This window comes from Dunckerocampus dactyliophorus, chromosome 2 (assembly GCF_027744805.1).
Source record: "Dunckerocampus dactyliophorus isolate RoL2022-P2 chromosome 2, RoL_Ddac_1.1, whole genome shotgun sequence".
NCBI lineage: Eukaryota > Metazoa > Chordata > Actinopteri > Syngnathiformes > Syngnathidae > Dunckerocampus > Dunckerocampus dactyliophorus.
In genome coordinates, this window is record NC_072820.1 from 25,029,849 (window position 1) to 25,057,363 (window position 27,515).

At 38.6% G+C, this 27,515-nt stretch overlaps 1 protein-coding gene across 3 annotated transcripts in view; it reads left to right on the forward strand.

The window, feature by feature from the left end:
- The window catches only part of agla (amylo-alpha-1, 6-glucosidase, 4-alpha-glucanotransferase a), a 59,803-nt gene that overhangs the window by 1,800 nt on the left and 30,488 nt on the right, over window positions 1–27,515 (forward strand). For all 3 annotated transcript variants that reach the window (XM_054766601.1, XM_054766604.1, XM_054766603.1), the window contains exons 2-17: window positions 3,799–3,920; window positions 5,414–5,624; window positions 6,603–6,772; window positions 8,063–8,266; window positions 9,771–9,952; window positions 10,027–10,138; window positions 11,828–11,954; window positions 12,232–12,334; window positions 14,618–14,715; window positions 15,025–15,164; window positions 17,357–17,544; window positions 21,647–21,770; window positions 23,159–23,322; window positions 23,438–23,539; window positions 24,785–24,940; window positions 26,972–27,122. In XM_054766601.1, coding sequence (XP_054622576.1) covers window positions 3,833–3,920; window positions 5,414–5,624; window positions 6,603–6,772; window positions 8,063–8,266; window positions 9,771–9,952; window positions 10,027–10,138; window positions 11,828–11,954; window positions 12,232–12,334; window positions 14,618–14,715; window positions 15,025–15,164; window positions 17,357–17,544; window positions 21,647–21,770; window positions 23,159–23,322; window positions 23,438–23,539; window positions 24,785–24,940; window positions 26,972–27,122 — 2,320 coding nt within the window. In that variant the 5' untranslated portion in view covers window positions 3,799–3,832. The remainder of the gene's footprint in view (window positions 1–3,798; window positions 3,921–5,413; window positions 5,625–6,602; window positions 6,773–8,062; window positions 8,267–9,770; window positions 9,953–10,026; window positions 10,139–11,827; window positions 11,955–12,231; window positions 12,335–14,617; window positions 14,716–15,024; window positions 15,165–17,356; window positions 17,545–21,646; window positions 21,771–23,158; window positions 23,323–23,437; window positions 23,540–24,784; window positions 24,941–26,971; window positions 27,123–27,515) is intronic.

Here is a 27,515-nt window from a genome sequence, read left to right on the forward strand (position 1 = left end):
ATTAATTAATCGTGATTAATCACCATTTGCCACTATGTGTGAAATATGGCCATTTTTGCATTATTTTATCAAGAGAAAGATCAATGACAGGACACAATTGTTTACTGTATATTTGTATGTAAAAAATAGCACACGTCTGAAAATGTATTTGGCTAACGCTAGTCTCTTTTAATAGTAGCAGAATCACAGTTGAATCACGTTATTATGAGCCTTGAAGGATTGCATTCAAAGACACCACGTAACTTAAGTTGAATTCACCTGTTTTGAGTATAGATGTATTTCCTGGGATTTCCGAGCATACTTAAATGTAGCAAATTGTATTCCACAGTGAGAGTTACGTCAGTGAGCGACACCGATATCCACTTACTGTTTTTTTTTGTTTTTAATACACACTGTAAATACTAGCAATGTCGCGATCCACATTTTTTGGCTTCCGATTCGATCAGATTTTTTTTTTTATAGTCTTGCCGAGCCGATCCGGTACCAATCTTTTTTTTTTTTTTTTTTTTTAATACCAAGTGTTTGTTTCAAACATGAATTTGTGGAATTGGATATGGTTATGAAAATAGCTCTTCAAAGCATTGAATAATGCAACCAAAGCATTGGTGAATTCACATTTTTTTATTACAAAGCATGACTAACAATATTGTTTGGCTTTTGGAAGAAACCTCTGTGAGTCAGGTCCCAATCCAATAAAAGTCCATCCAGTAAAAGATAAACTTTGAAAAAATGGGCGTGCAAGATACTTTTAGGGTAGGACTAATCATTTGACATGGTTATAGATCAATTTGTGGCGTGATTTAGAATATATGACATTTTTTTAAGCAAACTTTCTTGAATGCAATAGTACTTTATTGACGGTCCCTAGTATAAACAACCAGCAATTACAGCCGCACGTTCCGTGTGAGCTTTCCGCACAATGACACAGCAGCAATGTTTCCTCAAGTTTCTGAGCATACATACAAACGACCTGAGCATTCCTTGGATCTCTATGAGCGCCTTTTACCATTTATTTAGTTAATTATGTATACACTAAGTCCCCAACTAACGAACACAATTGGTTCCAGACGACCGTTCTTAAGTCGAATTGTTCTGAAGTAGAGGAAAAGGTAATATTACCAATGATATAGGTACTACATGTACGTGTATACATATACAGTATATATGTATGTAAATATGAGTTTGGATGCAGTAGTAATATATTAAACGAGGATAATTAATGAAAAAAACAATAATAAAAATTATATAATAATACGTAATGATAAATGTTATTTACCTTTGATGAGGAGTGGTCGAGCATACGTCGTTGGTTGTGGTGGAGGAGAAGGCGATATTGAAAAAAAGGACAAATCGTCATCATCGTTAGACTCTTCTAAAAGAGATAGTGTTCTGTGGGTGGTGTAGAATTAAGCAGGCCTATTAACGCTTCATAAACTTTAATCACACCTCTGTCTGGGTTGTATCATAAAACTCTTAGCCTTCTTCTCTCCTCTTCCTGGTCTTCCTGTATCTGTTGGTCCCATTAGCAGTGTCACAGTGCCCTCTGCTGGTCAAGCATGTGCCAGTATAAGTATGGGTTTGCCGGTCAAGCATGTAGCAGTATAAACATGGACATATAAGGCAAAACACATGAAAATATAGACCAGTCGGCTTGTGTTCGTATCTCCGAATGTTCGCACGTCGGATGTTCGTTAGTAGGGGACTTAGTGTACTTTCCTTTCCTTTCTGTTTTGCAACAGCCTGTTGTGATACTATTTCATTCTGGAAATGTACTTGAAATTGATGCCATATTTGTTGTTTATGTATACTTTTGTCTAATTAAAAAAAAATGTAATTAATAAATATCAACCGAAAAAAACAACCATCTTCCGGTCTTTTCGGCAACACTTGGGAAAAGTCGGCGTATAACTTCCTGTTTCCGGTAACGCCGACCATCAAAATAAAAGCACGCTGGCACTACATGCACGGTTAAGCTACACTTGACATTGAGTCCATACTTGCTACTTCAGTTTTGCAGCATGTTTTTCAGAGCAGCTTTTCATATTTGAAAAATACAAATATTCACACTCAGATTCACCTCTTCCAGTCCACCTTAAAGGGATAGTTCAGATGTTTTGACATGAAGTTGTATGACATCCCCATCAGCAGTGGACTTTATCAACAGTGACTTACACCCCCATTTGGTCCCGCGAGTCCAGTCCCTGGTCGGATTTCCGTGACGAGGAACATAGTTATGCTTAGTTGCTGGGTAATTTAAGTGAAGAGTTTGGCTTCTCAAAACAATATGCGTTCAAAAGAGTAATACATTTGCGTCATAAAAATGCCTCCTCAAAAAAATAAGACCTCACAAATCGCTCTGCTTTATATTTGTCTCCCGCCGTATCGCTGTGCACTGCCACCTCTCCATTCGTGTGTATGTGATGAAGACGCTTGCATCTTCTTTCTCTGTGGAACACACGTAAACAAGATGGCCGCAGCGTTTCATCACATACACACAAATGGAGAGGCGACAGTGCGCACGGACACGGCGGGACACATATGTAACGCAGAGTGATTTGTGAGGTCTGATTTTTTTGAGGAGGCATTTTTATGATGCAAATGTGTTACTCCTTTGCAGGACAGTCGCTTTTCAAAGCTTACACTGCACTTGTCATAACAGAGAGGAGGAAGAGGGCCATTTATAGCAGCACAGAGACAGCAGAGAGCGCCTCTAGGTGGCTGTGATTAAAGAGGGCGGGTCCATGGCCGAGCGCTGCTTGGGCACAAGCTGAGGCCAGATCAACGTCAGCTGGGTCGCCTGAGCGACGGTGTCTGATGTTAGAAAGACCCGAAACACCCGGTGACCTCAGGTAACATCACTGATGATGTGCCCTAGTTTTGCGGGATACAGATATCAAGGATCTGGATAAATATTAAAAATCACATCGCCATGACAACAAGGAAAATGGAGGATACAACTCACAAAGAATTATGCAGTTGGAAGACTTACATTCAGTAACATTTGACATCACTACCAAGTTGTAAGGGCCTGCTCAACATGAATTGATTTTTTTCTACAGTATATTAGAAACTGCTTTTACTACACGGAGGAGCAATAAAACAGGAACATTAAACCTGACAGCAATTATACATAAACAGCAGATTTATTTAGCAAAGAATAATGTCATGTCCTCAATCAGTTCAAATTGAAAAGAAAGGCTGTCTCACCGTCTCCATCTGCAATTTCACAGGTGGTCTTCTGTTTTTGTTCTTCCGTCATTGCCAGGAAGGAAATCATGCAATGACTGTGTAAGGTTTCTAAAATGACAAAGACAACTGACTTAAGCTGCATAAATAACAAAGACACGGAAAGCTTAAAATGCGTACAGATAACACAGACTGAATGCAGTCATATTCAGCTGTTTTTGTAACGAAAGTCTCATATTATTATCCAAGTATAAGCGATGGTGAACGCATGGGTTCTGGTGAATGTAAAGTTATTTATCCGATGTTGAAAAGTTGTGACGTACCTTTGTTGGTGTTGTTCCTCGTCTTCTTTGTCGTCTTCAGGTGGATTTGTATCAAAGTTACATTTTTTCCGGTCCTGACAGTGACAGTGTCTCACAGTGGCGGTCGATTTTACTTTGAAATTTTGTATATTTCCGGTGTGTATTTCAGGTAGGACAGTGGCGGTTTCTCACAGTGGTGGTCTGCGAAGGGAGGATCCTGACTGTGGAGATCTGCCGCTAGTCTCCTCTCAGTTTTAGGGTGCATTGCATCATGAGCTTTTGATGAATAAGCAACATGTCCTCTTTATAGGTGAGGAAGATTCAGCATCATCGAAGATTTCAAGATGTTGCCTCAAGACTTGAAGCAGATCCGAGTACTGGTACTCAATGACAACGATCATTTAGAGAGGACCCTGTTCAGACTTGATCAAGGTGAAGCATTTTTCTGCTTTGAACTTTATTTTTTAGATCTATGAGATAAGCCGTCTTAAATCGGTTACTAGTATGCAGCTTTTCACTTAACATTTGCAGCCATTTACGTTATATTGTATACATTTGTCATATTAGGGACCAACCAAATGTTGTGGTTCCTGGGGAAAAAAGTCCTCAACCGTATTGATGCATAAAATGCAGCAAGTTGTTTCATAAAACCAAGTTAGCTTGGTAGTTGAGGAAGTTTGACCGTCATCAATATCGAGGACTCTGAAAGAATAGGACTGTCGACCGTCAGCCACAAATGAATGGAACCGAGCGTAGTACGCCATGGAGCAGAAAGTCTGCGATGATGATAAGCAAGTGAGCTGAGCACGGCAAGGCGGACAACAGTGTACAATGTATTCACTAGCTCTGAGTTGAGTATAAAATAAGGTTATGCACTGTGCGCACACTTTGATAAAATGAATGAATATATATATATATATATATATATATATATATATATATATATATATATATATATATATATAACCATAAAAAGTAAGAAGTAAAAGTACAAATTACTACAGTAAAAACTAAAAGATCAAATAAAAACAAAGACACTTAAAACAGTAAAATATTTAAAATAAGAAGTAAAACAATAAAAGCAATAAATACAGGAAGTAGGTAAAAATAAATAAAATAAAAACTAGAATAAATACAACCAATTAAAACTAAAAAGAAAAGAATAAAAGACACAGATAACCACAGGACTCACAGGACTCAAAGCCAGAGAATAAAAGTGGGTTTTAAGACGAAACTTAAAGCTTTCAATTGTGGGGGCCATTTTTACATGAGGGGAGAGAGTGTTCCACAGCTTGGGGCCAACTACAGAAAAGGCCCCGTCTCCTCTGGTCTTACTGTAGGTCTCATCTTGGACACCACCAGGTGGAGCTGGCCTTTGGACCTCAACTTGCGCGCTGGAGTGTAAATTTGGATGAGGTCCAAAAAACAAACAATAAAATCTTAAAATCAATTGTAAAATGCACAGGCAACCAGTGCAGGAGGCTAGAACTGGGGTGATATGCTCCCTCTTTTTGGTTCCTGTTCAAAGCCGTGCCGCAAAGTTCTGGACTAACCGTAAGCGAGAGAGAATATGTTGAAGTTTGTTAATTTTATACATGCTGCTACTGGTGCACTTTACTTTTCCTGCTGGTTCTGTGCAATTGGAAATACTGTATGTTAGTAGATGTAACTATGGAGATGCATCGATAATCATTTTTTCATCGCATCGCAGGCCTCTGAATCGTAATCGCATGTAATCGTGAGGTGGTCAGAGATTTCCACCCCTATTTAGAAGGTCGTAAACAGGTTTCTATGCTCTTACTCAAAAATGAAACTAAAATTCACTTATCATGGAAGCAATGATCCGCCACAAACAAGGGATTACTGAAGTCACAGGAAGCAAAGAATTGAAACTTTATTTGTTGAAAATGGTCTTGCCTCCTCAGGTTTTGAGCTCCAGTTCCGTCTGGGTCCAAGTCTTCAGGGAAGGAGGGTTACGGTGAAAACCAACTACCCGCTTGAAGGAAAGGGTTTTGAACGAAACACTTTCCGTGTTTTGTCCTGGAACTTCCCAACTGGACGGGAGGATGATTCTGATAAGTTTTGCTTTTTGGATGTCAAAGTGGCAGGTTCTTATCAGTACTACTTTGGATTTGGGTAAGAAACCACTTGTAAAGACATTACAGTGTGGGGGTGATTGTGAGGGAGTTGAGTATTGTACACTAAAGACTTATTGTACACTATGTTTTAAAATACCAATTACTTCAGGATTTTGTCATGTTGCAGTTCAATCAATCCTCACAAATTATGTGCAACCTCGCAACTTTGTCCAATTCCCGCACATTTTGGCCAATCATTGTCGTTTTTGCCAACCAAATTTGTCCCAGAGTAGTGCTCAACTGTCTAACCCACATGTGTCAAACTCCTGCCATGGAGGGCCGAGACGCTGCAGGTTTTCTCTCCAACCAGTTTCTTCAGCAGGTGATTTAATTGATAAGCTCCTTCCCTCAAACTGAAGGTGTTGATCATTAAAATCACCTTTGACTGGCTGGAAAGAAAACCTGCAGTGTCTCGGCCCTCCATGGCACAAGTTTGACACCCCTGGTCTAACCAATTAAATGCGTCCCTCCATGGGCCACCCATCTCGTCACTTCCTTTCTTCCATTGACAAAAATGTGGACGTGTGATAATCTCTCGTCTCACTTTGAGCAACTAAATTCCCTGCTATAGATTGCTCTCGATGCTTCCCCAATGTTGTCAGTGAAAACGGGGGTAAACTACATGCATTGTGTGTGGAACATAAATTAAAGAAAAATTAGGATGGACAAGTATTTTTCAGGCATAAGCATTTGTGTGAATTGGTCACGTGTAAAAATGGAACACATTGTACATGAATACACTAAAGTTACACTTTATCAGTAAAGAATGTACTGACAATCACTATAGTCAATAGATAGATACCGTATACACTATCTCACCCCTCAACCACTTTTATTACACAACATCTTTTCAAGGGAGAATTCAATTCAATGTTTGGCCGTTAAAACAATTGATGTCATTATCAACATGAATTCATCATTAGTTACAACATACTATTTATGTATTTAGTTAAAACATGTTTTTTTTTCCTGACAGTGACACAGAAAAATCGGGAGGAGGTTACATTGTGATCAACCCCGTCCTTCATGTGGGGGCAGACAACCATGTCCTCCCATTAGACTGCATCACCATTCAGACATATTTGTCCAAATGTTTGGGTCACCTGGATGGCTGGCCACAGATCATCAAAGTGGCAAAGGAGTCAGGTGTGTGTTTTATGGGACACACATTTTTTACCTGTACAAAAAATGAAAGTGAAATGAGAGTGGTTTCACAACAGCTTTATAACACGGTGACATCAAGAGTGTTTTTGTGGTGTATGATTATGTACTGTATATTGACTTTGTACCCAGATTGAAATGTGAAAGTGTCAAGGTAGCGAAAATTGAACTGTGGACCTCCATGTGGGGGCGGGGGTCATGCAGGGCGTTATTGACAGATGTTGTTTGCTTGTTACCATGAACCCACACGGTTGGGATCGGATGAATCATTACCCTTGTTGTCCGCGTGCATCTGTTTGCAATCAATTAACTTTATTTATGGAGCACCTTAGAAATCAACAATAGGTGTACGACATGCTGTAGCGGTATAAAGCAGGGGGTGTCCAAAGTGCGGCCTGGGGGCTGTTTTTTTTTTTTTTTTATTGGCACAAAGCACATTCTAAAAATATAAATAATAAATAATAATAATAATAGTAAAAAATAATAATAAAAAAGAAAAAGTCGGAATTTTATGATAACGTAATAATATTATATGGAAAAATCACCATAGTAGCATGAAGTTGAAATATTTCAAACCAACAAATACAGTTGTAATTTTTGGCAAATTAGGTTGCGGAATAAGTTATAATGTTCGAGAATAAAGTCAACATATAATGGGAATAAAGTCATCATATTACAATGAGAAAATTTACAAGAAATACATTTGAAAAAACAATAACGGCAGAAATGGAAAAAAAACTGTAATCTTCTGAAAATAAAGTGAAAATCTTTCAGAGAAAAAAAGTTGTATTCCAACAAAAAAAAAGTTGCAATTTTACAAGAATAAACTCATAATGTTATGAGGAAAAATAATGTAATTTTAGTAACATAGAGTTGAAAGCAGAAATTGTAAAAACAGCCAAAAGTCAAGATATCTAGAAAAAAAGTTGTACTCTAATGAGAATTTTTTTTGAAACTTGTACTATTATGAGGAAAGATAATAATCATTTTAGTTTTAGTCATTTTTTTGAATTGAAATATTCAAGAAAAAATATGTTATTTTTTAAAGTCATATTTAGGGTTGTCCGATAATATCGGGCACCAATAATTATCGGCCCGATATTGGCATAAAAATATGATATCGGCCAACATTGGTATCGTTTTTTTATGTACAGAGGTTTTAGCGCCAACATCGCCAAATTGCAAAGATTATTTAAAAAGAGATTATTTAAGAATAGCATAATCAAGCTCTGTTATATGATCCATGATAAATCCATGTGCTTTTTCCTCTCCCAGGGTACAACATGATCCATTTCACGCCTTTGCAGACCCTCGGAGACTCCAGGTCATGCTATTCATTGGCAGACCAGCTGACCTTCAGCCCTGAGTTCAGCCCAGAAGGTCAAAACTATAGCTGGGCAGATGTGGGGGCAATTGTGGAAAAGCTGAAAACGGAATGGAACATGTTGTGTATTACTGACGTGGTGTACAACCATACAGGTGGGTGACTGAAACTACTCTACATTTGTGTGTTATTATTTATGATTGTGGAAACTTTCTTTATGTACAAAGCATATCCATAAAACTCATTTCACTTTTGACTGTCATGCTTGCTGAATGAATTGTATTGATCCAAGTGTCTTCGTCTACCTTACTCTTACAAAGTGTTACCTCACAATTCTTGTCTCTTGTCTTCAGCTCTGTGCAGTGTGCAAAAGCAAGCTGATAGCTGTGGTTATCACTGCCAGTAAAACATATCATATTCCTCACAACACAAAATTATGTTGTGAATATGTCACTTTCTTTGCGTGCGTTCATGGCTGTGTTTGCCGGTGTCACCGGTCATATACTGTACTGTAGCTGTCAGTGTCACATTCTGATTTTGTGTGTGTTAATATCATAGTTATCACAACATAATATCAGTGAATGTTACTGTTGTGAATATGTCCCTTTCTTGGATTTTCCGTGAATTCATGGCTGCATGTGTTGGAATCTGGTTCTGGTCGTGACGTCACAGTCAAGATAGCGTAGGTTCAGGAAACTTGTTGGGGGGCGTGTCAAAATCACCACTTTATTTCACTCCTATTTCATAGTTGTTTATTTATATATGACAGCAGTATGACAAAGATGTTTTATTAAGTGAGTACTTTCATTTTGTTATTGTTTTTTTCAAACTTTTTTTGGTGTCTCTTCAAATGTCCGTTTTGTAAAACTACAAAAACGCTTCACATTTTTGCTTTCTGGAACGGATGAATTGGATTTACATGATTTCTTATGGGAAAATTGGTTTGGTTGGAGTACTTTTCGGTTAGAGTCGGAACTTCTGGAAAGGATTCATCACGCTAACCAAGGTTCCACTGTGCTACTAAACAAGGCTAAAAATTACAGCCATCAAAAGCAGGATGTAGAGTATGTTACAACAGCGGGCCTTAGAATCAGCCGCGGTTTGGGGAGAAGGAAGCCGTAATGTGTATGTGAAGAAACAGCGTTTGGCCATTCAATTACGCAAATGTTCCAACAGTAATTTGCCCCGCCAGGCGCAATGGTCATCAAATAATGCAGTGTTGAAGAAGTAGGGATGTCGAGTATTACTAAAAGTGAAATTTATTTGTCTATCCTTCACTTCAATGATCTTGGAGATGTGAGGGGAGTGTGTAAGTTCTACTGATGTACATTTAGACAAACTCACTCACCATATATTGAGGTGTGTGCGAGCAAGGCGGCTGCTGTTTTAAAATTTAAATTGTTTTACATTTTAAAAAATAAGAATTTTTGTAACATAAGAAAATATGGAAGAATTCAAGCGCTGTGAATACTTTGTGGATGTACATTTGTACACACATTGGTTATCTCTTTGAGCTACATGAGCACTATAGCTAGAGCTCTGTGGATGATGGAGTGTAGTTTGACAACACACATTCTTCATGTTAAATTCATTCTGTGTTTTGTTTTTCACAGGTCAGTTGTTGGAATTTGGGGGTAAATGTATTTTTTCTATTTTCAGCTGCAAATAGCATGTGGATCAGAGACCATCCAGAATGTGGTTACAACCTGGTGAACTCTCCCCATCTACGCCCAGCTTGGGTCTTGGACCGAGCTATCTGGCATTTAACCACCAGAATCGTGGACGGACGGTATAAGGACAAAGGCCTTTCTGCTGATATCACCAATGAAAATCATCTCAATGTATGGAACCACTGTGGTATTTGTGTTTGGAAGTGTCAAGTCATATAAATGAAATGTGTGTTTATGTTTATTAGGCCATCCGGAGTGTACTGTGGAATGATGTGTATCCTCAAATCAAACTATGGGAGTTCTACCAGGTCAACGTCGACAGTGCTGTGGACCAGTTCAGAACTCTCTTACAAAATGGTCAGTACATATACACAGCTTAGATCTATTCCTGCAGGACTCAGACTAGGTTTTATTCAATTTGGCATTGTAAATTAAAAAACAAAACATAGTTAAGTCAAGTACCCTTGTTCTAAATTATTTATCAGAATGGCATTTACTCGTCATTTCTAAAGAGGTATAAGCGAAATTGTGCAATCATCCGTCCATACATATCCAACAATAAGAGGATGACTGAACGATGGAGGAGAGAGAGGAAAGGGAACAACAAAAGGAGAGATGAAAAAAAGACAATTCCAAAATAGGGCGTACAGTGTGGGACTGTCAAAAAACCTCAGCATACTTAGGCACAAATAAGCACACTTTCAACATGAACATGAGACCACCAGGTCGGGGGGGGGAAGGGGAGTGAGGTCTTCTCAGCGTGGCCAGCAGCCAGCCACAGCCAATGCAGCCATAATGGGCGTAAGCTATGGTCCCCATCTCGCCAACACCAGGGGGATATAGCAGCGAAGGTGTTGCATGAGGGAAGGGATGTGTGTGCGAATGCGCATTGTCAGTGTCCTTGGATGCATGAGTGTGTAGGCCTGAAGAAGTTCTCCCGACAGGTGCCCAATCATCAGGCCTCAATTTGCAGGGTGTCATCGCGATAACACAGCAGTTTCCGTTGAGACATCCGTGATCGAGCCAGAGTCAGAAACAACAAACAACAGGTGTCCATGAAGAAGAGAAGAAGGGGGTCAGAGTGTCCCGCTGCAGCAATCTCTTAGGGGAAATAGCTGTCGAGCTGCAACCTTGGATAGACCGAGGGGGGGAAGCCGAAATGCAAATTAAGTAGATTGTTTGGGTTAGTGCGAGTAGACGCTTTCCAGTAGACTTGGCTACTCATTGTCCATTCTGGTCTCTCAATCGATCCATCTGCCTTTGCAAATCCGAAAGCTACTCGAAGATCGCCAAGTGGAAGGCACATGATCTCTCACTTCCCCACCACTTCCCCCAACTCTCCATCATGTACCCGGCGGTCAGAGCAGACAGGTTCCCCCGAGCCCAAGCTTCTCAGCAAGAAAATCTTGTCAATTGCATGGAGAGACCAGTTGATCAATTCCATGATTTTGATTTGGAGAGCAGTGCAGAGAGAGGCTCTTAAAAGTATGAGACAGGACTAAACGAGACATAAGAAGCAAAGCAGGGACGATAAGATAAGAAAGATGCGCCCACCTTTGTAGAGAGCCAGCAGAAGTAAATTGTTCAATGGTAAGCAGTCTACAAAGCAGGATTTTTGGGGCTGCTACCAATATCCAATACATCGGCCTATAACCGATATATCGGCCAATATATGAAAAAAGGGCTCTACTACATATCATCACATCATATCTTTGAACACGTCTCCTGAATGCCTTATATTGGTATTTTACTTCATTTAGCCATTTTCTGCTTGAAAATGCTTCATTTAGGCAAAAATTACGTAAACCTTCGTTGAAGACGTGATTATTGCCAAAGATACGATTTGCTTAAATATGCATATTTTTTTTATTTATAATAAAATATTCAACCATGAAACAGCATGATTTATTAATTCATATGTTTTTGAAGTAATTTTTTTAACACAAAATTCAAAACGCGAAGTGGTGAGGGGTGACTGTACTAGTAAAAATAATCAGATAGATAATACAGTATGTCATGGCGTTGTTGTCTTGTCTTCATTTGAAGGTGTGAAAGCAGATCATATTAAGACTGGAGGGAGAAAAGGTCTTAAAATCATCCAGGACATTGATTACCGACGTTATGGCAACACAGTCGACATGGACTCCGCCCTTGAAACATTTGTACCTCACAGGTACGACTCTAACTTGTTGAATCCTCTTCAGCTCCACTTCGTAAGACCTGTTCGTTTGGGTTGACACGCACTGGTGATGAAGGCTTTCTTTAAACACACAGAAGTCAGTGTGTCCAAGCAGACAACGGATGAGGTTATATTGTACCAATGTGGATCACCAAAGCACATCCTTGGGCTGCCACCTTTTCTAAATCAGTTACATAGTACTGCATGTATGCTATGAAGAAATGTATTCCTAAGGTGTAGCATCATTGAGGACTTTTTACTCTTCCTGCAGCTCTTCCCCTCAGGACATAGAGGAGTGCTGCAGTTTGCTGCGACAGAATTTGAAACAGTTAAACGAAGAACAGCACCACATTGTGCATCAGCATCATGAGCAGGTAGAGGAACACAGTGTTTTTTTCGCATTTATGACCAAACAGTCATGAAATAAACCCTTATTCATGAGATGATCTTGGATACTCAACAGATTTCTAAAAATCACGTTGCAGCATTTTCAGATTGTTTTGTGTTCTCTCCGATTAATCGAAAATCACAATATAGTTTACCTCGGTTAACAGTTGCCCCAGTTAGTGTGCTTTTTGTTTTTCAGTTAATGTTGAAAATTTGGATTGGATTTAGTTAGTTGGATTTAGATAATTTCTTATGGGAAAAACTGATTTGATTAGAGTATGTTTCGGTTAGAGGTTGACCTTCAAGAACGGATTATTGACACTAACCAAGGTTCCACTGTATTTACAATCAAAAGACCAAACTTTGAAAGAATTGTAACTGAGCTAGCAAGCTTGTTACTGTGTGGAGCACGTCATCATTTGTATGTCGATGTAATTATCAGCTGAAAAAAACAATATGCCAATATCGGCTGATAATATCGGTTGGGCGACATTATTGGATATCCTAATCTTAATCTATTAAAGCAATGTGTTTTACTAATGCTTTTCTTACTCACTGTGCTCCCAACTCCCTTGGTGTCATCAACCAGCTCCTCCTTTATCATTTATCATTGTGGGCTGGTCTCTCAGCTTTGTCACAATTATGTGCTCTCTTTCTCACCAAGCTTCTTGTAGTCTATTCCTATCTTGTGCAGGTCTACAATCCTGAAAGCTCTTTGGTCTTGCACATGGTGGTAGAGTGGTTTGAATGGAAGAGAGTGTTTGTGTGACAGGTGGATAATGAGCTGATTATAAATCCAATAAAAGATAAAATTTGAAAAATGTGTTCAGAATACTTTTAGGGTAGGACTAATCATTTTATATGGTTATAGGTCAATTTGGGATGTGATTTACTGTGGCCTAGCATGTTGGCCACACAGTCAGGAGATCGGGAAGATCTGGGTTTGAATCTCCATTGGCATCTCTGTGTGGAGTTTGCATGTTTTCCCCGTGCGTGCGTTTGTTTTCTCTGGGTACTCCGGTTTCCTCCCACATTCCAAAAACATGCATGTTAGTTTAATTGGTGACTCTAAATTGTCCATAGGTATGAATGTGAGTGTGAATGTTTGTTTATATGTTTGTTTATATGTGCCCTGCGATTGACTGGCAACCAGTCCAGGGTGTACCCTGCCTTTCGCCCAAAGTCAGCTGGGATAGGCTCTAGCATACCCGAGTGAGGATAAGCGGCATAGAAAATTAATGGATGGATGGATGGATAGATATGACTTTTTTTTTTTAACAAACTCTCTCAGGGCCCTATGAGATCTGTTTTATTTTTTCCCAAATTCCGTTTTTTCCGGGTTTTTTTTTTTTTACCAGCATAGTGTGTACGCTATTTGGGTTAGTGAATAAAATGCAAACATTTTTACATTTATTGATGCAATACATCATTGGCCCATTTTGTCCAGTAATTGAGAAATGGATGTAGCTTAGCTAACTTTTCTAATGGGATGTCAGCCTCAGCACATATTGCTACAAAATCTTCAATAAACTGTAATGCCCGTGCCTGTGATTAAGGAAGATGGAGTCACAGATATCGTTATATTATATTTTAATAACACCCTTATTTTGTTTACACATTTAGACAAATGTGACAGAGCGCTCTGATTTTGAAGGCCGGAATGTGTTGTATGTGTTGGGAATGGCAATTGACTGTTGATACACGATGGGTGCAAGAATAAATGTGCCTCTTGTCTTTTTTTGACCTGCACATCGTCAGTGGGCATTGGAAAATGGTCCTTACATTAAAGCAGTAAAACACAACATGGTGAAAATATACTCCTCCGGTCTGAGTTGCGCACACACACACCATGGTGGTGTTGCGTTTTCTTCTTCTTGCGGGTGGCGCAAGTCGAGTGGCAAGCAGCTTTGAAGCGCATTACTGCACCTACCATGTTGGAGTGTGGCTCAGAGTTACGAACGTGATACGGCAACCGGATCAGCCCGATCTCGTGGCGGAAGCCGATATTATCCGATCTTCACAAAGACAGCGGATTGGCAGCTGATCCCGATCCTGAAGATCGGATCAGGACATCCCTAATTTTTGTGTCACATCTAGCCTGCAAACTTATATGAACATAATAATTGTATTTCATTGTTAGCCTCTAAAGCCCTTGCGTGTGCAATCATTTCTACTGTCCCAATCTTCAGTTTGAAGAAACAATTAATAAAATCAGGTTTAAGGGATTGCAAACTTCTTTATTGCCCTTTTATTGTGTTCCTGTTCTCCAGGCAGCCAACTGCATTGTGGGAAATGTCATGTATGAGCGTCTTGCTGACCATGGACCCAAATTAGGCCCTGTCAGCAAGAAGAACCCTCTTGTTACCAGGTAAAAATCATTCTATTCTCCGCCTCTCAGTGGTGTCCCACAGATCTGTTTAGGGCAAGTTTTCCTGATGCTAGTGGGGGATGGTACCCTCCCTGGTGTAAAACCTATAGATTTGAACTTTTGACTTCAGCTACCTTGGTCGTAACATGAAGCCATTAAAAAAATCTTACAGGAATAGTGGGATGGCAGTTACTGAGCCTTTAAGGTGTATGTTTGTGTCATAGGAATTCTGAGGTTGGTTTCTGTATTTCAAAAGATGATTCAAGGAAAGTCAAGTTTCAATTTTTCCCCCCTCTGTCTCTTTCACAGGTATTTCACCTTCCCATACCAGGACATGACTCTTGAACAGGAAATGCAGCTGCTGAACCAGCCCAATAAGACATGTCATTTCCTGGCTCACAATGGTTGGGTGATGGGTGATGATCCACTGCGGAATTTTGCTGAGCCAGGTAAGCAGCGTAAATGTTAATATACTCTGTTTTTGCACTCATAGAAGCTGAAATTTCTCATTCTCGTAGCAAAGGAGCTCTGATAGGGATTCAGAATGAATGCATACAACATTGTAAGACATTCCCAAGTATAACTCTGCTATGTCAACCCCATATGCCAGGGGTGTCCAAACTTTTTCCACCAAGAGCAGCATACTGAAAAATGAAAGGATGCAAGGGCCACTTTGTTATTTTGTAAAGCATAGAGATATGCTAAGAAGCTTTATACACTCGTGATCAACATTTTAAGATCAGTAGAAAAATTGCAAAAATGTACATTTTGCTCTTAAGGAGGTTCTAAGTAGAGCTTCAAAATGCAAAAAGAAGAAATGGGAGTGAGAATAAAACATTTTTGAGTAAACAAGCATTAAAGAGAAATAGGCTGTTCATCAGCTGATCAAAAATGTTAAGGCCAAAAAACCCAGAAACCCCACTAAAATAGAAATAAAATGTTCAAAAAAGGATGCAGTAATGAATAGATGCGCCATTCTTGTTAATAACCTGAAAAATTGTTTTGGGCATGTCAGTGTTTCCAGCAGGCTAGTGGGAATGTTGCTCCAAGTGATGAAGATGTCTGGAACTGTTGTCCGTTTTTGTAAACTTCCATCCCCAGATGTTCTCAATTGGATTTAGATCAGGGGAACACATAGGATAAATAGAGGTTATTCCTATGTAAGAACTTATTTGTCAGGCAGGTACTGTGAACTGTCCTGTTGAAAAAGCCAGTCATTACCACACAGAAAATTCTTTTTTCCTCATAATATAGAATTTTTTTTACACAGAAAATTGACACTTTTTTTCTTTGGCAGAATAGGCCTTTTTCTTTTCATATTTTCACTTTATTCTTGTAAAATTACAGCGTTTTTTTTCCATTTCTGCTTCATTTTCCAACAATTTAAACTTTCTTCTTGTAAATTTTTTTTTGTAATATTCTGACTTTATTCTTGTAATATTTTGACTTTATTACCATAATATTAGAGCGCAACTGATATGGGATTTATGGTGCCGATATCGATATATAGGGGGATGAAAAAAGCCGATGGTCGATATATCTGATATTATGGCTGATAACCGATATATCGGCCAGTATATGAAATAAGAGCATTGATGTACACGGTATATATACTGTACATAAACAAATTCTTATAATACCCAAAATATGATTCAACACAAAGCAGAAGACTACTAAATTAAAGTAAGGAACTTTAATTAGTAACGCTGTCAACATAAGGACTGTAAATACATTTTTTCCACACGGGGCCATGTAGGTTTGGACGTTATTCTTCAGCTTCATCTTGTTTTGTTTGTTTCTCGTAATGTTACAACTTTTTTTGAATGGTGTGTTTTTTCTTGAATATTTTCGGATTATGCTACTAAAATGTTATTTTTCCTCATATTATATTATTCTCGTAAAATTAGGACTTGTTCTTGTTATATTACAGCTTTTTTCTCTTAATATGTTGACTTTATTCTTGTAAAGTTACTGCTGATTTTTCAATTTTGCTGTTGTTTTTTTCTTTAGTTTTCTTGTTAAATTATATTTTTAGAATGTGCTCTGGGCCAATAAAAAAAAAACAGCTGCCTGCAGCAAATGGCCTCTGGGCTGCACTTTGGACACCCCCGTGACGTCTGCTTTTATATGCTCAGTCAGACTTGGCTTTGGGACCACAGGGCAGAGAGATTCTAATCAGCTTCCTTAGTAAGTGCCCTTGAGCAAAGCAGTGGCATCTGCACTGAGGTACAGCAGTCAGTTACCTATTGTCAGGACATTGAATGAATGGTTGAATTGAATGTTTGGAATGGTTTCACTCTTTTGTGGTTGTTTGAGGTGTGCCTCTGCCTTAGAGAATACATAGTTTGGATTCTGCACCATCCCCTCAGACTAGAGTGGTTCTATCTAGTCAATTTGCAATTTGTAAACCTTTCAATTTGTATGATCACAAACAAAAGAACCAGGAAGTAAAGCTAAAGAGAAGTGACAGCTTTTACAGTATTGTTTTAAAGTTTTAGCTGTTTGCTGTCCTAACGGCTTAAGTTGTTGTGTACATGAATTGTCTGTAATTGTACGTGTGTGTGTGTGTGTGTGTGTGTGTGTGTGTGTGTGTGTGTGTGTGTGTGTGTGTGTGTCTGGTCGTAATGCATGCTAACTGCAGGCTCCAATGTCTACATTCGTCGGGAGTTAATATGCTGGGGTGACAGTGTCAAACTTCGCTATGGCAAGGGACCTGAGGATTGTCCATTCTTGTGGGCCCACATGAAGAAATACACGGAAATAACAGCCAAATATTTTCATGGCGTCAGGCTGGATAACTGCCACTCGACACCGTTGCATGTAGCAGAGGTAAGACATCTTTGCGTGTATAAATACTGTATATTACAAATGATGATTAAATAATTGTTAAGTTAGTACAACCAAAGTGAGAATTCGACAGCTTGATTGAAGTTTATTAATATTTTTAATATTAATCATTTGGTTTCTACACAACACCACACCACACTGGATTAAAAAAAAAATATATATATTTCATCTTAAATTTGAGAGGTGCCACGAAAATATGCCATTTATCCTTAAAGAATCTTCCATTTTATGTAGCATTAGTCCTTCTGGTGCTCAAATGTGGACATTTGTACAGTCATCCCACGTTTATTGCAGGCTTGACCATGATCAGTGAATATCCGCGAAGTAAAATTCTTTATTTATGAATGGAATATTCTTGTAGATAGAGCAAGTATGATTTTTAACATTATTTGATCCTCAAGACATGAAATAACACCTTTGTCACCTTTACACTCCTATTACCCAATAAACATAAGACAAAATAAGACTCATTCTCTTGTGTGTTGATGTAATTGTGTTCCGGTGGGGGATGGGCAAGAAGTGACGTCAGGGGTTCAGAGTTGAGTATTAGCTTGGCCTGGGTTACGGCCTCAACAGTGGCCTCTATAGTAGGCACCTGTATTACCCAATATACTGTAAAGTATAAGACATAAGAGAAAATAAGACATAAATAAGATTAATGAATTAATACTGTGACAGTTCCTTGTTGTTGCCCTTCCTTTTTTAAAAGCCTGTTCTGTATAATACCTTTGTCTTATCAATGTAACCTTACTTGTTTAACAAATGTCAGAATGTTCTGGAAGAAGACACTTTTATTACGTGATATGATGCTGCATCCAGGTGTGTAGAAAGGTATCCACATTTAAACACCAAAACATTTTTGTATTCACAAATTAATGAAAACAGACTGAAAATCATACGTGTGTATTTAGTTAGTCAGTGGCTGACGCAGCAGCCACAATCTCTAATCTAAACATGATTAGTGTCTTACTGAAACAACACTGCTTTCTAAAATAGCACATTTCTCAATCCACACAAGTATCGTATAATTATAGTTGCACATACAAGCATAAGTGTTAGAAAGCATTCTGTAACAAACAGCGTCCAGTGTGCTCTGTATCATTCCATTTGTGTGCCTAAAGTGGGACTTGTACTACAGAATGTACGATAGAGAAGGATTGGGAGAATGTGATGTTATGTTCGGCCCAGGCTGGTTTTTGGATCCCAAGATGCAGAGACGAGAGTCCGTGTAACAAAATTTTTTATAACAAAAAAAGTGTCCACAACATGGGAAAAAATACAAGTACAAAGTACAACACAAAACCATCTGGACCTAGTCACAGGGAAAAGGCAAAGAACTAAGAGTGCTGCTAGCATGGAAAAAGAGCAGAGAAAAACACTAGAACTAAGGGAGCTGCAAAAAGGTAGCAGAGAGGAAAAAATGCTAACAGAAAACGCTGTTGAGAACCAAGCAGGGATAGCAGGTACTAGTGACACTCACCACTGCAAGAAAAAGGGCTGGCAGGGAATACAGCGGTGCACGTAATGACAGAGGCAAACAAGGACCAGAAAGTAGCTAGACGCAAAGACACTGTGCTGAGGGTAGCAGGCAAAGAGCAAGTAACAATCTGGCAATGAGTGTAGGTGAGACTGCAGCTTAAGAAGGCTGGTAGGTAATTGCCCACAGGTGTGGTAATTGGCACCTCCTGGTAGGCTTGGAGGTGTACTGCAACAAATGGCAGACAGAGGGCAGCTGAAAAACACGCAGAATATGACACTATGTGGCTTTTGCTTGGGGATCAAATACTTTTTTTCACTCAGTCAAATACAAAAGAATTTATACCCTTTATTTCATGTTATTTTTGTCTGGATTCTTGATATTCTGTCTTGTAACTGTAGTAATTGGACTGTTCATTTTTTTGTAAGGGTGTTAATTTTACCAAATCAGCAGGAGATACAATACTTATTTCCCCCACTTTAAACAGTATGTAGCGAGAATTTAGATTGACGTACAAATGGTTAGCAGTAAGGATAAGCGGCATATAAAATGGATGGATGGATGAATGGTTAGCAGTATGGTATCTTTATCGTTGTACATTTAAGCATTGTCGTGAAAATGAAAAATAACACCTTCTTCTGAATAGAGTTTTTTTTAAAAAACATGAAATGATATAGATCAGTGGTTCCCAAACTTTTTACAGTGGTGTACCCCTTCCGACATTTGACCTGAAGCCATCTACCCCTTACTCCTGCACACTTAAAAACATAAACCTTATTTTCTTTCTTTCTTTTTTTTTTTTTATTAATTGGTTAATTCATTTTATAGTACTTCCGGGTCAAAAACGTGTATTTTGATTGGTCATATTTTGATCAACTTTCACATGAGTTCTGCTAAATAGTAACAGTAATCACCCTACATATATTTCATTGTAGTTTGATGTTGGCATCCTTCCTTTTGAATGGATTGAATTTGAGCTTCACTTTTATTGTCAACTCACGATGGCTATGGTTTAAGTCTGCGTATCAATTTAATTTGGGGCCGATGCCATGCCCACTAATAGTGACTTTTTTTACTTTGCTCATACAATTTATCACTCCTTATTTAGGATCTCAGTAGATTAGGCCCTTTAGTGGTATTTACACTTGCACGCATTTTGCCTGCGCATTGTTCCACAATTTGCTGTGACAATGCAGGTCATTTATTTTATTATTTTTTTTCTCACACCTTACACACTTATATCTATGTTTTTAAACCTTATTAACAGAATTGGAGTAATGAAGTTACTGACTTACGGGCTCTAATACGTGGTAAAAAAGAACAAACATTCATGATGTCCCCTGGGTTCCATGTAAATGAGCGCTGCTTGTAATCATAATGTACACATTATGGTACATTGTACTGTATCACCATATTGATGAACAGAGGCGTTATTATGCCAACCAAGTCAGCTGATGTTGCTTTTTCAGGCTTCTGATTGACAAAAAAGTGCATGACACCCAGTGAATGTGTTTACATGTGGACAGACATTTTTTTAAACTCCACTGATGTGGATTTTTTTTAAACACTGGAGTGCGGAAATATCCGTGTTTGTGTGGACATGGCATGAGGTTGTTTTGATTTTTTAAAATATATATACTTTTAAGTCAAACCAAGCAAATGTATGTTTTTTTTAATTGCCCGTGTCATCATAAACATTAAGATGTTAGATTAAAACACATAATTACATGTCCAAAGTGAATTTTAGAGGAATTTATTAGGGCATTTTATCAAGGAAATGAGGAGGACATGATAACTGCATGCATACATATAATGCATAAATTAAAATTAAAAAAACACTAACTAAGAATACAAAATCAGATATTTCACTTGTAACTGTTCAATGAATATACACCAAAGAGGAAGACGACTAAAATATTGCTCCATTTAACAAGTCAGACATCGGTTATATATTACATATTTGAATGTAATTTTTTACTTTCTTTATGCAACCTACCCAGAATGGATCCGTCACCCATTTTTGGGTCCTGACCCCCCAGTTGAGAATCACTGGCCTAGACTTTAGCAACAGGGCCCAGTCGTTCCCTTTATAGAATACTTAATATTCTATACAATCTGTACTATTGTCATAATGAAAAAGAAAAAGTCTTGACACGTTTCCAAGTGCCTCTTCTTTCTCCCTGTGTGTCATGGTGGTGTATGTCTCGTCCAGGCCATGCTTGATGCAGCCAGAGTGGTCAGACCCAATTTGTATTTGATCGCTGAACTGTTTACAGGCAGCGAGCTCATTGACAATGTCTTTGTGAATCGGCTGGGAATTAGCAGCCTTATACGAGGTACAAGTGTCTTGTTCAAACTAATGTGATGTTTCTTTTGTCTTTTTTCTGCATCGTGCTGCATTTTGTTTACTCCCTTTTCTTTCTCCTGTGTCCCTGGGCTGCATGATTGGATGTGGTGTTACTTTTTCCACTAACCTGCTGTATGCCTTTTAACATTTCACATCTTTCTCTTTCCTGTCATCCTAACTGCATGCCTTTATCTCCTACCTCCACATTCCCTTCCTGGCTTGGTTTTGATGTGTTTTTCTGTGTGGTGGTGGCTGACCAGTTCATGCTAGACGTGGCTAGAGCCGTGCGGCCTAACCTGTACGTTGTGGCTGAACTCTTCACTGGCAGTGAGGAACTGGATAACGTCTTCGTTACCAAACTAGGGATTACATCACTGATACGAGGTACAGTATGCTATGTTATTTGTTTTTTTGGGTTCAGACATGCTAAACATTTGCACAATTCAAGTCTGAAAAGGAGTAGGAAGAAGCAGATCTTATTTAATCTTACCCCTTCTCACACGATCACACACGCTGGATTGTACTACAGTATTTACCAATCTGAAACAGTGTGGATGCGATTTATTTTTTTTCAATCCGGCAAAAGTAAACAAAAAAACAGGAGTGTCCCGGTGTGGACAGGCCCTAAAATAGCACATTTCTCAATCCACATAGGTATCACATCATTATAGCTGTACATTACTTACAAACAATATGTAATGCCCGGTTTCCTCCCACATTCCAAAAACATGCATGTTAGGTTAATTGGAGACTCTAAATTGTCCATAGGTATGAATGTGAGTGTGAATGGTTGTTTGTCTACAGTATGTGCCCTGCGATTGGCTGGCGACCAGTCCAGGGTGTACCCTGCCTCTCGCCTGAATTCAGCTGGGATAAGATCCAGTTTACCTCCACAACCCTAGTGATGGGGGGATGACATCAATAGCTATGGCATTGTACCAAAAAATGCAACACTTTCTTTTCGGCGTTATATTTCTCCAAACAAATGTACCATTAGTTGTAGCAGGCATTAAAATGAACAATAAACTGAAGAGACAAGGGTGCTCTCATCATTTTTACCATGACTGTATAAACTATGAATGAAAGGGAGAAATGAACATTTAAGGTTACTTTTACCTTTACTGAAGACGTGATTGTTGCCAAAGACACGATGTGGCAGCGAGATCAACATGGACACCACCTTCCTGTTTTGCTACGAGTTATTTTTTGGAATTCAATAGTGTTTCTCACCTTCTTTATCAAAATGCTGCAACTTGCAACTTTTGTTCACTCCATTTTGGCTCATTTTGCAGCCGTAATCAAAGACTTTTGACGTGGCTGTTTTAGTTTGCAACAAACTATCGAGTTAACCACTGATGACATCATAGACGGGTGACAAAGCTAACCTCCGCGTCCTGTTTCTTTGTATCGGCAAGCTCATAGGATGCAAACAATGATGTTTTGTCATACAAATACATGAAGAACACAGATGGACTCATGGAGTGTATTAATAACACAACAAGAGGCGTGCATATTGTATGCAAACTGGAAAATGTAAGCAAACCGAGGCAAATTTTTTGTGCAGTTTTTTTACATTAAGTGAAACACACACTAACCGGGACATATGCTAACCGAGGTTTGCCTGTAATTGGAATGGTGGTGTATATCTGTTTGTAAACTCATCCTTGGATGTTCAAAGAAAAATGCTTACATGAACTCAATCATGTTGATTTTGTGATAATAGACAGGTTGCAATATTTCTCTTGTGTTTTGAACCAACCTCCATCTTGTAGAGGCCATGTCAGCTGGTGACAGCCATGAAGAAGGAAGACTGGTGTATCGTTATGGTGGTGAACCAGTTGGAGCTTTTGTTCAGCCCAGCCTCCGTCCACTGATGCCGTGCATTGCCCATGCCATGTTTCTTGATGTGACCCATGACAACGAGTGTCCCATACAGGTTTTTTATCACAACTACATCATTGATGATAAAACAAAATAATGTTTTTCTCAGCCAATTTTCTCAATTGTCCTTGTCTTGTCTGAAAGAAAACATGTCTATATTTACTGTTCAGCTGCGTTCACCACTGGACTCTCTACCCAGTTCTGCAATTGTCTCCATGGCTTGCTGTGCGACTGGATCTACCCGAGGATACGATGAATTAGTACCGCATCAGGTTATACACTCTCACTCACATTGGCCCTCACGTATAGGGTTGGGCATCGTTTGAATTTGAGCAATTCCAGATTCCTCATTTTGATTCTGGTTCCTAACGATTCTCGGTTCCGTTTCTTTTCAGAGGTAGGGTCATAAAAGTTTGCATGGTTTAAATAAGGGCGCTAATCAAAGTTCTTGGATGAAATGTCTCAATGAACTTTTAATGAATTATAAAGTAATTCATGAATTTTTCACAAGGCTATTTTTAATTAGTATATAAATATCAAACTGTTGAACTTGAACATAAATGTTTTGAAGTCTCTTGTCTTTTGAAGACTACATGTTCACAAATGATTTTTACTTTTGAAAACCTCATAAAAAACAATGCACATATCCTGTTGTTTATGTGTTGGACAGTGTCTTATGACGCAGAATAGACAAAGTGTAACTTAACCATGTTACTGAGTTCCTACGAACCTGCTTGTAGAAAGTTAATAGTTTGATTTGGAATATATATATACATTTTTTTTTTAACAAACTCTCTTCAACGCAATAGTAATTTATTGACGGCCCCTAGTATGTGAGAGGGAACTACCGCTGTTGCTACAGAGTCGAATATCCAACTGCCAACGTGAAGTTAACAGTGACAGAGATGAATATCCAACGTCCAACGTGAAACTAACTTCACCAAGGTAAACAAGCTAGCATTTGTCTATGAAAAAGTACACAGCCTCAAATTAGCTAGATATTTCAGTTGACCACTGTATTCACAGTATAAAGTATAATTTGTTTGCTGCTTCAATGTTGGCATAAGATCGACGTAATTTATTGTTTTACTTACCTGACTGGTTGGAAGAAGTCCTGCGTAGCGTGTCAAAAACTCTGTACACCGTGAATTCAGAGGTGTTTAATCATGTTTGTGGTGCACCCTCCTTTGCGCAATCCTCCTCCTCTCCACAATTTTAGCCAAACTAGCGTGCACCGTCTCACACTGTCTCACACTGTTCATGGTTGAAATGGATGAACACAAATGCTTCCTGTCACTTCTTCTTCATTGGTGTTGTCCCGCCATTTTTGCCAGTCGGCGGGCTAATGGATCACCCAAGGTAGGCATTGAAATTTGAAAAAATGAATGATTCCAGGCAAATCTAATGTTAGTCCCGGTTCCCATCGATGCTCGATGCCCAACCCTATTATTGTATGACTTCTCCAAGTAAGAGAATACCACACCATTGCATTCAAAGTAATTGAAATATTTGTGTAGATTTCTGTTGTGAAAGAGGAGCGTTTTTACCCCAAGTGGAACCCTCCTGCTTCCCCTGCCTCCACCGGCGAAGTTGGACCCCAGACTGGTATCATTGCTGGGAAACTAGCAGTCAATAAACTGCACCAGGAACTGGCTGCCCAGGGCTTCATACAGGTATCTTCTATGTTAGTATCTGTGTTGGAAGTAACACCGTTAAAAATAATAATAAATGTTTTACGTTAACAGGCCATCTAATGAATGACTATTTCAAACGTTACAGCACTGTTAGCATTACGAACAGTGAAATGTGTTGTGTTATTATACACTGTTATTATACACTGATATCAACCATCTGGATGTGGCTGCATTGATCACTACTACTACTACACAGGAAGCTAAATAGCTATTCAACAAGTGTTGTGGTTGCTCACTCTCAGGAAAACACTGCTGAAAAACACTGGTGAAATTTTGGGATGTTAAATGGATAAATTTAGGATCAAATGCACTATAGTAATCCCTTGTTTATGGTGGTTAATTGGTTCCAAAACCAACTTGGGGTAGAGAAGTGATTGAGGTATCCATTTAAAGTTCAAGTCATGTTTTATCAGATAGAATTAATCAGAGACTTGATTTGCATATTTCAAAATTTTGTAACATTCCTGACATTTGTGTGCTACAAAACTTCTGTCAGTGTGTTCTTGCTATTTGCTGCACCATTTTTTTCAAATGGCTGCTCTGATCAGGAGGGTTATTAACCCAAAAAATGCCCCTGCTTCCATCGGCCCGTGCAGCTGAGAAAGTTTCATCACCTAATTGAAGATACCACACCACATTCATTTGCTGAGGAATGTCCCTCATTGGGTGCAAAGTGCAGGTTTGGATTGCACTATTTAAAGTAAACAATTAATCATGGCAACCTCAGAGGTTCATCTTGATTTTGTATTGCATTTTTAACTAATTAATAGCGTTATGAATAATTTATACCTGAGTCCCTTACAAAAAACAACAGGAATCTAGGAAACATCACCTGTGCTGTCCAGTATCCAGGTATTTATTTCACAGTCACACTTGTTGAATTTTTGGCAAAAAATTTACTGAATCGATTTAAAGTTACTGAATCGTTTCGGATCGTATCGTTCTAAATGAACCAATACCGTCCTTGTATCGTATCGACAACCACGAATCGTGATACGAATCGAATCGTTATCAAAACGAATTGTTACACCCCTATTACTGACACCTAATGACCACTGTAGAATACTACATATCATCACAATGTCTTTGAATGTGTTTTTTGAATGCCTTATATTTGTTTTACTTAATTTAGCCATTTCTGTGCTTGAAAACGCTTCATTTAGGTAATAAAATGTAAAATATACATCTTTTTTTAGAATAATAGGCTGTATAAGCATGATTTATTAATATATGATAATTTTATATCATATTAATATACAGTATATATATTCTAAATATTATATAAAATAAATCATATTTATGATTAGCAGTATTTATGAGCAGTAGTTTAAAACAGTGTTTGCCGCATTCCTGATTTCTTTTTTTTTTTTTTTGCATGTTTGTCATGTTCAGGTCGTCAAAGAAATGTAATTATTAGTCAATGACAACAGAACTGAACACAAAATACAGTTTTTAAATGCAACTTTTTATTATTAAGGGAGACAAAAAAATCCAAACCTACATGGCCCTGTGTGAAAAAGTGATTGCCCCCTAAATCTAATAACTGGTTGTGCCACCCTTAGCAGCAACAACTCCGTTCAAGTGTTTGTGATTACTTGCAATGAGTTTGCAATGAGGAATTTTGGCCCACTCATCTTTTTTAAGGTTGTGCCCTGTATATACTTTTAAAAAAACGTGAAGCCATGAAATTTTAAGTGTGAAGTGGCAAGGGATTAATGTATAACTTTTCCAGGTGCACTTGAATGGTTCCCAGCAGGTTGCAAGAGCGATACAGAGAGACGAGTTACAGGGGAAAAAAATAAATGAGCTGATCGAGAAGAACAAGTGTTGTAAAAAGTAGTGAAACATTGAAAAGTTAAGTTTACCTATCAAGACCATCTTCATCCTGAAATCTTATTCGAAAGCCAAATATCCCCAAATTTTTGTGAGCAGTCAATATGTATGTATGTGCATGTATACTGTATGCTGTGTAAAAACTAAAATCCCTATTGTGACTTCTGTCCACTACAGGTCTATGTAGACCAAGTTGATGCAGACATTGTTGCAATTACTCGTCACTGTCCTAGCACCCATCAGTCAGTGGTGACCGTTTGCAGGACCGCTTTCCAGAACCCTAAAACACACCAGTATAGCACTGATGTGCCGCCAATGTTTATTCCTGGTAAGACAATCGCACACAGCACACAGACAGAGCCACAATCTATTATCTTCATTTGGTAGTATGTCTCTTGGCTACACTGTTTGCAGTAGTGTACTGTATGTATAAATTGTTTCATCCAATCAGATTTCAGCTTCCATGTGTTGCCATGAAATATGATCTGACCAGGGCCTTCAGAATCAGGAGTGCTAGCCCACGTCACATACACACTATTAGCAATGGGGATTTTACTTTAACCCGGTGAAAGGTGAATGAGGAGAAAGGATCTGCTTCACGGGAAATTTAAATTTAAAAAGCTACCTAATGGAAGTCTGGATAAAAAGTTAAGTGTACATCATGATTAATCACAGAGTGGACATGTGATTAACTTGATTACATTTTTTAATCGTTCGACAG